Source organism: Ambystoma mexicanum, chromosome 6q, assembly GCF_040938575.1.
Source record: "Ambystoma mexicanum isolate Mex_15411 chromosome 6q, UKY_AmexF1_1, whole genome shotgun sequence".
NCBI lineage: Eukaryota > Metazoa > Chordata > Amphibia > Caudata > Ambystomatidae > Ambystoma > Ambystoma mexicanum.
Window position 1 is genome coordinate 51,725,221 of NC_090937.1, and position 14,242 is coordinate 51,739,462.

The 14,242-nt window shown below is 44.4% G+C and overlaps 1 protein-coding gene across 1 annotated transcript in view; it reads right to left on the bottom strand.

Annotated features, from left to right (window-relative positions):
• LOC138515760 (sialic acid synthase-like) overlaps positions 1-14,242 on the bottom strand; it is a 260,081-nt gene that overhangs the window by 58,809 nt on the left and 187,030 nt on the right. Inside the window, exon 5 of the mRNA XM_069630463.1 lies at positions 8,607-8,873. Coding sequence (XP_069486564.1) covers positions 8,607-8,873 — 267 coding nt within the window. The remainder of the gene's footprint in view (positions 1-8,606; positions 8,874-14,242) is intronic.

A 14,242-nucleotide genomic window follows, 5' to 3' on the forward strand; every position in this document is an offset into this window, starting at 1 on the left:
CTCCGTCTCTCTCCCTCTCAGTTTCACCTTCTCTCACTTTTGACCCTGTGTGCCACAAAGTTCTGGGAAATGCAAGATGTGGAAGGGGCACCCTGAAGAACCAGCACATTACCATGGGCTATGTTCTAAGGGCTACTGAAGGCACTTGTGAAATTCTCAGTCCCCCACTCCCGTCCATCCCCAAAAAGAAGTCTCCAGGCACAGTAAAATGTGCCAATCAGATTTGAGCACATTTGGGCACATTTTAGAGCACAGAAGATCTCCTGATCTTAGAGCATATCACCTTCAAACTAGGATCATTGAGGTGGAAGCCCAAGAATATATTTGCCAGTTAATAAAACATATCATCAAGAGTGTACAATCGAAAGAGTGAAACCTCAGGACTACCAAAACCACATATTGTACATTGGGGAAGAGGAGCTGCTCAGTTTGGTGTCCAAACCATTCTATCTCCTTGCCCTATGATATGCTGGGCTCTATGACAACCCGAATATTGAAAAAGAGCTGAAAGCTTTCCACCAAACCCTCCCCCGACCCCCCACTGTGACAGATGAGCTAGAAGTGCCATTTTAAGAAGAAGAAAAAAGAAAAAAAAAATCCAATGCCTGAAAGCATTTTTTTATTTTAAATCACCATGTTAAAAAGGAGTGTATGGAGCCACTTCATCGCAGGCAAAAAGAAAATTATAAACCACACCGAATTTATTTTCTTCTTCTGCTGCTAGCGGTTTGAGGCTTTTCCATAAATTGTGGCTACCCGACATCGACATTATTTTACAACAGACCACTGCTGTCACCACAGGTCAGAGATTTACTGCTCGATTCCTCCTTATACAATTGCCTCAGTCTTTAATGCGAGAGCCCCGACAGGACTGCATGCTTCAAATGTACCTTTTCAGAGCCCTCATTTCATAACACATAAGCAGAGCAGACTAAGGTGATCAGGATAGGGCTCTATGCAAGTATTAAGGTGCACACCAGAACTGAGACCCGAAGTTACCAGAGTCTGCTTAGATGTGCCAGCAGGACCCAATCTAGATCGGTGAACCAAAAGAGCAGTTGAGCACAAAATCTACAGCGTTCTGGCCATAAATACCAAGAAAGCCTACCTCTACCAGGCCCAGCCAAGTGTCACCCAATGCCAATTATCCAACAGCGGAGCTGGAGTAAAAAAGTTGCACTGATGTGATTGTTCTTAAGTTTGGTCTGTTCTCTTGATTAGAGCTTGCGGGTGGAATGCAGGGCTAAGCTTTGCATGATAGGTTAGATATTTGGGTTGCAGATCAGATTACATTTTCTTCGTTGTACGGACAAAACTGGATGTTGGGGCCATCAATGAATGCATTATTTTATTTTTACTGGAAGACAAAACTATTTCCCACAAATATGCCAGAGCAGCCGAGTGTAGCGAGGGAGCTGGAGACAACCAAAGCGGGGCTCGCGGAACGGGGGGGGGGGGGTGGGAGGGGGAATCCTCCCCCACAAACATTTTTAAATAATGGATTAAAATGGTGCCTTTTTACAGCACACCAAGTGAAACATTTAGTACAAAGACAGTTTGCACTTGGTTTTGTAGGTTAAGTCATGAAAGAAATCCACCAGATGCAAGTCACCAGCAGTGCACAAGAGCGTTTCTCAATGTATTTTCATGAAGCCTTTGCCCGCAATGTATGCCAGTAGAAAAACATCCATGCTGGCTGTGCCCATGCATTTCTTTGCTGGCTGCACAAATATATGGCAGTATTCCCATACGAGAACATACTAGGTTTGTTTTATGCATAATGCCAGTAATGATACTATCAGAAGACATGTCCATGCTGGTTCTGCCAATCTATGGCAGCATTCCAACACAAGTTTTGTTTGGGTAGAGTAACCAAACGACTGGAAGCACCGGCGTGAAGTCTCACTTAGAATTCGCATACATGTGTTACATTCATACAATTTTGCATATTTTCAGGAATTTTCACAAACCTATTTGTGCGTACATAAAAAATGTCAAAGCTGTTCATTTGATAGAGACAAAGGACTTCTTTTGGGTGGCCAATGCATTTCAATTCCAATGACCATCTTCAGGGACAGTTTCTAGAAAAACAATTGTAAACACCCCAAGAAAGTTCCACTAAGAGAAGAAAGGGCATGACCCATTTACCATCCTTTAGAAAATATGGGAAATATAGAAAAGACAAAAAGGTGAAAACTGGCCTACTTAATTATATTGCTGATACCTAATGGGGGTTCCTGAAATGAAAACTTACACTAATTGCAAAGGCACCATCGGTGCATAAAAGTGGAAACAAAGCCTGGTAAATATGTCAAAATAATGACAAAGTAAACAGGATAAAGAAAACAATTTTCTTTGGCAAATGTTAACAATTTGGCATTAATTGCTTTTCAAGAAACGGTCCCTGAAGATGGTCATTAGGACCGAAATGCATTGGACACCCAAAAGATGGGCTTAGCCTATATGAAATAAATATGACATGAATGTACACATAAATGGGTTTGTGAAAAAACTCTTGAAAATATGCAAATTGTATGAATGTAACAAATGTATATGAATTCTAAGCGATACTTCACGCAGGTCCTTCCAGTCGTTTGGGCTACTCTAATTATGTGCATTTACTTTATTTGTAAAGCGGTCCTGGCCCTGGGGCATCTGAGCGCATGTATAGCAAATGTTACACATATAAACAATAACATGTACAATAAATTACATATGTTCCATAGTGTAGTTAGTCAAAATAAAGTTGCAACTACATAAATACAATAATTACATAGGGTACATAGTACAGGCAGCCAATACACATTTAGTAGGAGGTACAATCAGGGCAGATCGCAGCGGGAGGGAACTCGGTAGGGATTAGGCCCCCTACCCAAAAAAACAAAAAATACTTTCCAGAATTGCATTGTACTCCGCTGTGCAAGTGAGTTTTCTGGCAACAGGACCAAATAATTTACAGAGAAAGAATCCACACAGAAATAGATAGCAATAGTATAGCGGTGCCCACTCAAGCTCTGATAAAACATCCCAACACAAGAACATACTCTTGTTGACTGTCATTAAAAATGCTATGCCACGTTACAAGTCAGAATCACTAGGGGGACAAGGTGACAATTTCAGAATAAGCTTTTATTTCAATTTCTGCCCCACCCCCCCCAAAAAAAGCCTGATCCCAAGTTCTTGGAAAGAACTGGAAGTAAAAAGAATGGAAAGAAAAGATGTAAAAAGAGTGCTTGTTAAGATGACCTAAAATAACCATTGTCCGTCAACGAGAAAATCAGTTCCAAACAGATTGCTGTCCCGGTCACTATAAACAAACCAAGAGCCTCTCCAACACAAATAACAAAAAGGGCCTTTCGAACAACAAAGGAAATGGTGGCTTGTTTCCCACCATAATATATCTTCATCAGGAAAAAGGGGTCCTTACCCCTTGTCGTAGTGAACTTAAAGATATCAAGAGACTCTCTCCATCCCCTCCTCGGATTGGATATCTGTTGGTGATCAGGCCCTTTCTACTTGTGCTACCACAGACTTGGTCTCTGGTTTCAGGTCTTTGTTCATCCTTGTGTACCCACTGGTCGAAAGTCCACACCAGGTATTCTCCTTGGGTTGCCCACCAAATCATCTCAGTCTTCCTCTTGGGTTGTTCCCCGCCCTGGGGTCCCAAACCCTCCTTGCAGTTGAATTTCAGTTATTCCGGATTGGCTTTGGCTAACCCGCATTGGTGTTTCTTGGTCACCGCACCTCGGCTCTGGTTTTGATTACCCCACCATAGGGTTTGATTTCGGTTATCCAGCATTGTGGTATGATTTGGCCTGTGTTCCCAGCTCCCGGAAGCAACCACGTACCTTCTGTCCTCTGCTCCTCCAGGTAGGGCTTCAAATGAGCATCCGCGGTCTCTGCTCTCTAGATTTCTCTCGGAGTTCTGCATCTGGCGATGCCTTCCCGCAGGGCTCCTGTGGGGTTTCGGTATCGGTTCCTCATTGCACCACCCGTCGCCTACTAGTGGCTTTCCACTGCCTTGTAGGCTTTTTAGGGCCATATCTTGACAGGGAGCGCTAAGCGTTCTGCGGGCTTGCCTGCTGCATGGTCCTGTCACGCTGGACGGGTGCTCGCTTATCTTGCCATACCTCCTAGGTGGTGGTTCCTTTGCTTATGCAGCCCCACAGGCTACCTTTCTCTCACACACCAGTCCTGATGAGATCTTTATCCCTCTTACGACGATAGGGTGGGTCGGTCCCCCACTCTCTTTTACGAGATGCAGACGTTATCCAAGAAGGGTCAGAAACTACACCAGCCATTTGCATATAAAGTTGTATGTTCTTACAAAGGTTAACTTCCACATAAACAACAAAACTATCAGGCTCTTGGGACACAGGATAACCTGCTTAGGGATGACCTGGCCTTTAAGGGGATGGGTCACCCCCCAGTGGGATTCGCTTGCCCTGTCCTATGGGAGTGTAAAGCTTTGCAGGCTCACCTTCCTTGTCCCAAAGGGGGTGGCTCCGCCTTGGGGTGAGGGGACGGATTCCCCGATTCCTCAAACACAATATGAAAACATGCCGAAACTGACTGCACCAAATTGCCAGTGTAGTCACATAACATATCATGCTTGCTTCTACATAGAAGCCTGGTAAAAATGCTGCACCCTCCTTCACCTCAACATTCCCCAGCAAAGCAATCACAAGCCCACTTTTTTTACATGAGCAACATGCATACATACATACACTTTAAAGTTATTCTTACCTCTTCTTGCGGTCCAGCGGCTCACCACCAGCGCCTCCCCGCTAGTGCTCTGGCTCCCGCAGCACTAACAGAAAGCAAAGAGCAGTTCCTGCACATGCACGCAGGAGCTGTAGCGCTGCCGATGAACCTCCCCTCAGACTGAATGTGCAGGGAGTCACTGGAGTGTCCTCAGCACACATTCGTAGGTGCAAAACACCCCCAGCCTTGTATGGTCCAATGGACATGCGTGCTGGGGAACAAACTGTCAAAGGGAAGACTCCATAATGGACAAGGGTGCTGGTGGGTGGTCACACCCTCACACCCATTATGGACGAGCCGCCATCAGTGCCTCGGTCCAAAAAAAAAATATATATATACCGCCCATGGTTCATTGCAGCACTGAGGCATTTTCGGAAATGCAAAGATGTCTTTTTAGCTCTGTGCAAGTGATTCGCAGATAGGCGAAAAAGAAAAGAACTTGAAATGAAAAGGGGTGGTTTCACATCCCATAAGGGGAGGCGGTAAAAGGGACTAAATAGTTAGGTCGTCACTTTGGGGTGGGCGGCAGAGTGTTTTGAGTCATATCATTTTCGTTTTACCGTTGGAATTATGCTGGATTTACACACACACACAAAAAAAAAAAAAACTTGTGTCACAGGAAATAGTGGGGGAATCTGGATAATAGGAGAGGTTCAGGAGGGATCTAGAGTGTGGCCAGACCCAAAAAAGGAGGAGGGATGCACATGGAGATGAAGAAGACTTATTGTATAGAGTTTTCCACATTCAGCAGTAATGGGCAAACAGCATTACTGCAAAAATGATTACCACAGCAATACAAGGTCGTGCAATGGTGATCGCATTATGTTTTTGCAGAAAATATTGGGGGCTTGGAGACAACTGCATAAATGAAAAAAAAAATGGGAAAGGTAGGGATAGGGGGCGTAGGTCACTAGCAATGGCAGATTGAGATGGAAAGTGGTCTGTGGTCTTTTAGCCTAATTGTTGCAGGCCATGGCCGGAGGGATCTGTTTTTTAGTAGGGGGTGAAAAGGGCCACAGCTTCAGGCAATCTGCCCCAATTGTTGCAACATGGAAAGAGGCAATGGACAAAAGACTTGGACGATGAGATCTAGTTAAATACTAATAAGGGGGACATGGGCCTCAGCTGCGGTTCTTGGGGAACTGTCTTTTATCCTAATTGCTGCAATGTGGACAGTTGCCACGGCATAAAGCTATGGCAAGGTGATGGGGTTATTTGATAATGAGGGAGATGTAGCCCACAATCGTTTATTGTAATTGTTGCAGAGTGGAAAGTGGCCACACCTGAAGGCCATTGTCAATGGGCACTAGAGAAGATGTAGCATAACAAAACACTTGAGATGCAGCAAAAAAAAAACAAACAAAAAACGTGTAAGGCAATTAAGATGATGCAATTTATCACAAAACCCATGAAATTCAGCTGATGTGGGATGACCCCTGTTGCTCAGCCCATCAGCCCCTACATGAAATCACATCAGGGATCAACAATGAGATCAAAATAACACCAATGACATCTAAGGTGGTGACTCAAGAGTTAGATTGTCGTCACTTCACACATCTGTTTAATTTCAAGGGTCTTTTTGCGATGAATTGGATCATCATAACTGCCTTATGTGATGACCCTGTCAAGGGAGTGTGTATGACCTTTCAACCTGAAGCAGGAGGCTCAGAAAAACCTCATAATAAATCCTCCCATCAGGTATGTGATGTGGGAGTTGAGGGTCAGCAGTCCTTGGAAAATTCCCCGCCTGTGCCGAACACGTAAACCTTGATATCAGTCATGGTCTCCCAATGCCTCTCAAATCGGCTTTAGGTGCAGCCTAGAAAAACCAGGAGCAAATCCAAACAAGAGAAGAAAAACAATGACCCAGGTGAAATATGAACCCGCACCACAGCCCAACAGTAACCAGAAAATCAGAAGAGCAGAAAACTCACCTGCAACTCAGATAAAACTCATTTCCAGCACAGAGCACAGCTGAAACAGACTTTCAGCAAGACCGTTCTGGAAAAGGGGGAGGTGCTTGGAGGCATTTTTAAAGCTTCCCAGCTGGGTAGCCCTCCTCTTGGTGGGGTGGGTGGGGCGAGGGAGGGATAGGCAGGAACTGATTGGTTCAGGAGATCAGGTGAGCGCTGCAAGCAATTGGGAGAGAAAGCCACTGTACATACAGCCCTGTACTATAGAAGCAGACAGCAAGAAAGCAGCGTGTAGGTTTTATAAGCGAGGTCTCAGGTGGAGCTGGAGGGGGACCAAGAGACCAGGGGGAGGACAGATATTGCTGGAGCTTTGAAAATATGAGGTACATGAGAGAGAGTGGTATTAGTGGTGAATAGAGTAGGGTATTGTAGAAAGTGGGGAGGGGAAGTCTAGGTGGTGAGTGAGAAAAACGCTAAGAGTGAGGCTTGTAGAGAGGGTTGTAGAATTCGGGTGCAAGAAGAAGCGCATAGTAAAGAAGTGGGGCGGGGACAGGAATCGTAAGGTGGGTGTAGTGAAGGGGTGACCAGGGCATCCTATCCCAGAGTTTCGTTGACAGAAGAACAACAGTGGTAGTAGTGGCGAAGATGTGGTAGTAATCAGACGGGATGGTGGCATTAAAGGGTGAAATCGAGGACTAATTGAGAGCATGAGTTGTAAGAGTGTATTAGAGAGATCGTACGACTAGAGTAGCAATACCAGAAGTAGAGACAGTAGTAGTGAGTTATAGCAGTAGAAGCACATGATGTAGTAGAGCAGGAATAGTGTCAGTAGTGTGGAGAAGGTAGAGCGAACAGGCGAGAGTGGTAGGGTGAAAAGGTAGAGATATCGAAGAGACATGAGAAAGCAAGAAGGTGGGTGGATTTGGTAGGACAGAGGAAGGAATAAAGTAGTGAAGAGGCAGGGGGTACCCTCTAGGATAGTGTAGATTCGTGTAGGAAGTCCCTGAGGGAGACAGCCAGTGTCTCAGACTCCCTCGTAGAGGAAAGTAGCGAACAGAGAGGAGTTACCGTGCTCTAGAAACTAACCAGGGCTACGGACACCTGGGCTATGCCGGGAATCCCAGGAGAGCTGAGAGAGGGATAGCCATAGCACCACCGTCCCAAACCCCTTTTCCATTCAGTGCACCCTACTGAGCTACCTGCCTGTTTCAAGTTGAACATCTAAGCACCAAGAGACAATTCATCACTTGCACTGGAATAATAAAACACGTGAAACTTTCAGAAGGGCTTGTATTCATTCAGGCCATTTGGAAAACTTGGATAAGTGTTCCTCCACCCCTTACTAAATGTCTGTGGAAAAGCTATCCTAACAAGATACTCTTTGGCGCAGTCTGTGGATCTATAGTCACATACATCACACTAACTGGTGATGTCATTATCAACACTTCAACATGATTTATGCACGTAAAATCTTACATCTCGGAATAGAATTTAAAGTCAGCAATGAAATAAAAACATTGTTCAGTGAAATAGGAGTTGCATGCAAGCACCTTGAGAGGATTACATTGGTAGTATGTTCACTCCAATCTAGTATATAGTTAAGGAAATATCCAATGCAATTCTAGCCCATGAAATGTATTGAGAAAAATAAACCAATGAGACACGGTGGAGCTTGGTACTATGAAAGGGACCTGCATTAACACAATAAACAAATGGCACTTTTTCCTGGTACAGGCAAAACAGAGGCATTCTCCAACTTTGGGAATGAAGGGTGCAGGTTTGTATTTTGTAGGGACTATTCCTAAAGAACATTGGAAGGTTAATAGTTACACAATCTGGAATTATGCAATGTTCTTCCATCTGCAGGCTAAATCGAGAACTGGAATGACACTGCCATCACATAGAACAAGTTAACAGGAAGAGAAATACCTTGTCGTGGCAAGCCATTTCACAGGGTAAGAGTTGTTTGATTGGCAATCCCATTGCCTTTTCTACGGTCCGAATTGTTCGCACCAGTTCTGCCAATTCATCAGGTACAAGAGAAGCCTGGTGGTCACTACCTTTCCAGGTTTTGTCCAAAGTCACGTGGCGTTCTACGACTTTGGCTCCCATGGCTACAGCAGCAATTGTAATGGCAATACCAGTTTCATGCCCAGAGTAGCCAATTGGAATATCTGGGAATTCCGTCTGATAAGTCTGAAAACAAACCGATTGCATTATAAATGTAGCCAAATGAGCATTGGAGAAAAGGTTGGTATTCATGATAACTTGCAGTAAAACACAATTACTTCGGTGGCAGGGTAATTTAGAAGCAAAGAGACATTCACAAATCACCTGTAAAAACATGTCGTAGCTTAACATACACAACTTTAAAAGATATGCTTATGTTTCCGTACTCAGCTGATGCAATTTATCACTGTCAAATTACCCTGTGCTGTCCAAATGGCAAAGTGCTCCCACTTTAACAACAGCTATCATTTCAACAAACGGAATGAGCACTTCCACCATCGCAAACATTCAGAAGTTACTTCTTTCCACCCCCACTTCTTTTCACACACAGAGCACAGCGTTTCCAGTGTCAATGAACAGTTCATTACCGGCTCAAAGTTTGTTTCTAAAGAGTGAAACTCTGTAGGATGAATGCCTCCCCAAGAGCTAAAAATTAAAGTAGAGGCCTGTGTGATCTTTGGAACTTGGATACTTTTCTTATACCACGCATACCGCTCATTCCATTGGATAAATTTAGCCTTTTCAATGACCATTAATAAGTCACAGGGACCTACGGCCCCCTTCCTGGAAGTGAGTAGTGATAATTCTGATATTTAAGAAGGGGGTCAGAAGTGACCCTGTGAATTACCGACCGATATTGACCTTTAAGATATGCTAGAACAGCGTATGTTACGCCGGGAACAGCTAGTTGCTTTTTAAAACTTTGTGATTTTGTAACATTACAGAAATAGACAATTAGTAACACAACTAACATACATTTTCAGTCTAGTATATTAATGTACAGCTATAATGTATCAAACAGAGCCCCATGTACACTGGGCAAGTGCTGAATATATAAAACAATGCCTATGAGGAATAACCATATTTCTTACTAATTCAATACAATCATAATCATGCAGAAGGTTTACTCCAGTTAATCATTATGAGTGACCTGCACCACCAGATCATAAACACCCAATTCCCTTGCCAAGTATGCTCTTAAGGCGGCCCATATATCCTTTGGTCTGCTCACTAAGGGGAGAAGGGCAGAGTAGGTTTCTAGCCTGACAATAGACCAGCTAGGATTCAGCCTTGGGTGCAAAATTTCCTCTGCAGTGTGTGGCAAGATGTTTTCTTGCCAATATCGTAGCCAAGTTCAGGAACCCGATCTCAGTGGATATTTCCAGGAATAACAGCAGTAACCACAACCTAGGGTCCAACGGCAGCTCATGTGCTAGCATGTCAGACATCCGAGTACTAACATCATTCCAACACATGTACACCTTGTTGCACTCCACACCATGGGATAGAAATCTGTGCCTACCTGTCCACATTTAGCGCACTCGTCCCTTGATGGGTAGAAAGAGTGCAGTCTGGCTCGTGTGGTATAGCTGATGTGAATATTTAAAATGCACCAACCTAGGACCATAATTAGTCGAGATCCTATGGGTGTGTGAACATGTCCAGAGCCATTCATTCTGCCTTTGTAATGGGCAGAGCAAGGACAGCCTCCCTTTCGATGAATGCATTGCAGAGTCCAATATTTCGTCATATATTTGAAACCAAGGGGGTTTGATCTGAGATCAATACCAGCTACTGTAGTATTTTGGATAACTTTGGCTCTTTAGGGAAACCCGTAATGCGAATGCGCTCTTTAAGTGCATGCTTCAGTCTGTAATTTATAAAAAAAATAGTGAAGGTGGTAACTTGTCCTTTAAGCAACAGATTCAGTGTGACAAGTTCCCCCTGCACAAAGAGGCCTCCTAGTGTTGCGATGTTTAACGCCCGGCAGTGGTCCTGAAATCACCATTCATATATGACAGGTATTCTTGGGACATTAAACAAGAAGTGGTTGAGGAATTTTCCAAATACTTCGATGCAGCTTGGCAAAGACAGTTTGTTCTTTTTAAAAAGTTCTGTGTATTTAATGTATGCAAGGTATGAATTGTGATTTCATGCTTGATATTAGTTTTTTTATCCAAATAAAGCTAATTTACTTCTGCTGCTATTAAAACTGTGGAAGCAAGTCACCTGCGTGTTTGGTTGGGGGACAATGCATTCCGGATCATACCATGGTTGCACCCTTGTCAACCATTCCCTTTCCCCATATAGCAGTGCGAGAGGATGGTAGCACAGACTGTCTTTCAATCGTCAGATGTGGGACATAGTGGCTACCAGTCATTTGGTCGACACCAAATGGTCGAAATCCAAATGGTCGAATTTTTTCTTTTTTTAGGGGGGGGTCCCCCCCCACCAACCCTGCCTTTTTATATATTAATTTATTTTTAACCAAACAAAGCAAAAATATATAAATACATTTTTAAAAATTTTGGTTTCGACCAAATGGTCATTCGATCTTTTTTTTTCCACCAAATGAGCGGACACCGGACATAGTATTGCTCCTCTATCCATCCTGCGGCATGCTGTGCGTGAGGCGACATAAGAGTGGATTTCTGATTCTGGGACCACCCGGCTCTCCCTCTCGTATGGCAGTGTCAATATCTCGAGGTATATTGAAGAGACCTTGCTAGAAGTCTAGTTAGCAGTAGTTTGGCTCTTCTGAAGTAGTTTGAGAGGATATTTATTCTGATAGATCTATAGCATTTGAGGGAGTATTATGATTTTAAATCTGGCAAAACCCCAACTATAAAACAATTGATAGCTGAATCCATCTTTCAACATCGGGAGAACTTTAGACTTTCCCCAATTAATTTTCAAACCCAACAGCTTCCCAAAGTTATCTATATCCTGCATAATGGGGTTTAGGTTGTCATCAAGTTGTTCAATATAGATCGTCGGCGTAGAAGAACAAGTTACTTACCCATGGTAATCTTCTTTCGGCTGGATTTTCCTCCCACGTATTCCTTTTCTTTGATATTTCCTAATAGCCAGCTTACTGCTTCGGAACAAAATGTTCTCCAGTAGAGGGCGCTGTGCGTCGATGCCTTTCGAGTCGATGTCCCTCAGAGGCCTGTCGACATCATCACGGGTAGAAGTAGCGCGAGCGGTGTCCGTTGCTCAGTTCCGTTTTGAAGAGCGAAGCAGTGTCCAGAGTTAGACAGTTACTACCCATGAGGAAGTGCAGACTAACCACAAGGCAAGTTTTACAGCGGCGAAGGATGGAAGGGGTGATCCGGAATGCGTGGGAGGAACATCCAGTCTAAAGAACGTTATCATGGGTAAGTAACTTGTTTTTCGAATGGATTGTGTCCTCCCACGTATTCCTGATCTCTGATACTGTCCCAAAGTAGTAATATAATCAGGAGGAGGGAGTAGAATTTGTATGCACAGAGTGCAGTACTGCCTTTCCGAATTTGATTTCTTGGCTAGTGGAGGGATACAGACTATAGTATGTTGTAAAGGTGTGTGCAGACGACCATCTGGAAGCTGCACGAATATCCTTTATTGGAACTCCTCTTAGAAGAGCTGACGAAGGTGTGATACCCCTGGTTGAATAACCTCATATTCTGGGGGTCTTTACCGGCTAACTTGTAACATTCTGCAATTGTTAAAATAAGCCACCTAGAGATGGTTTGTTTGGTGAGGGCTATGCCCAATTTATGACCTATGTAACCCACAAACAATTGGTCAGTTTGTCTCAACTTAACAAGTCTGCCAATGTAAAAACTCAAAGCACGCTTTGGATCAAGTCTGTGCAGGCTTTCTTTCTCTTTCCCCAGATGTGGAAGAGGGTAAAAAGAAGGCAAGGTTATCTTCTGAGCGATGTGAAATTCAGATTCTACCTTGGGGAGGAAGTTAGGCTTCACCTTTAATACCACTCTGTCCTTGTGAAAGACAGTGCGAGGCTTGCAAGACAAAGCCTGTAGCTCACGCACCCTTCGGGCAGATGTTATTGTCACTAAAAGGACTTTATTGAGGGTAAGTCTTAATGGGCATGAATGAAGAGGCTCAAAGGGAGTACCCATTAAAAAATGTAAAACTACATTTAGATCCCACAGGGGGACTTGAAAAGGAGTTGGAGGGGGAGTGGGAGGGAGATAAACATTAGTTAACCCCTTCAAGAATTGTATTACCAGAGGTATTTTAAAGTATGAGACTTCCTCAGCAGTGCGCTTGAAAATGGAAAGCGCTGCGAGGTAACCTTGGAGTCCTAGATTTGCTAAATGCAACAGAAAATATAACACCAGCAGTGTACTAGATGAAAAAGCGTCAACATTCTTATCTCTACACCAGCTGCAGAACTTATTGCAATGGCAGCGATATGCTGCCGTTGGGTGTTGGCCTTCTGACCGAAAGCAAAACCTCCATTACGTTGTCCGGGAGGTCCCAATCTTTGCATCTCAGCCTCTCAAAAACCAAGCGTGAAGGCCTAGAGTCCTGATATCCGGATGGAGAACCAGACCTTCCTCTCGCGAGTGAAGATCCTCTCTTCGTGGAAGACAAATCGGAGGATATATGGACATGTCCAGAAGGTCCAGATACCACGTTCTCCTGGCCCAATCCGGGGCAATTAGGATCATGGTTTTCCTGAACCTACTCAACCTCCTTTTACATGTGGAATGACAGGGACTGGAGGAAAGCGCAGAGTAGTGGAAATTCCCAGTCCACCACTAACGCATCTCATAGAGCTCCTCTAGGGGGAAATTCCCTGTAGCAGTACAGTTTGCACTTCTGGTTGGCATTGGTCGCAAACAGATCTAATTGAGGGGCTCCCCAAAGGGTGAAGATCTCTTGAAGGACTTCCTGGGCTAGTTCCCACTCGTGAGGCACTCCTCTGCCTGCTCAGAGCGTCCGCCCTCGTGTTTTTCTCACCGACTAGATGTTCTGCCGACAGAGATATTCCCTCTTGTATTGCACAGAGCCAGAGCTGCATTGCCTCTGCGCACAGTGCTAGTGACCCCTCACCTCCTCTTTGAGGTTGTACATGGCCACTGTGTTATCCGTCATTATCAGGACATTCTTACAGACGGCAGGAAGGCCCTCAGCACTAATCTGATCACCCTCAGCTCTAAAAGGGTTGATATGTAGTTTTGACTCCGATGGAGACCAACGACCGCTGATGGTCAAATCGTTGGTATGGGCTCCCCACCCTGTGAGTGAGGCGTCCGTCACTGTTATCTCTGGCCATGGTTGCCAAAAAAGTTCTCCTTTTAAGATGTTTTCCCGACAGGTCCACCATTGAAGTTCCAGTGAAACGGTGTGGGATTTGCAAGAGCTCTGACATCCTTCCCGAGAACTGCGACCACTGGGTCCTGAGAGCCCATTGGAGAGATCTCATTCTCAGACGAGCCTCTGGCACCAGAAAAATGCAGGCTGCCCTGAGACCAAGCAACCTCAGAAAATCGAAGGCCGGAAGATGTTGGGCATTCTGGAATTTTGTCACCATCTGCAGAATG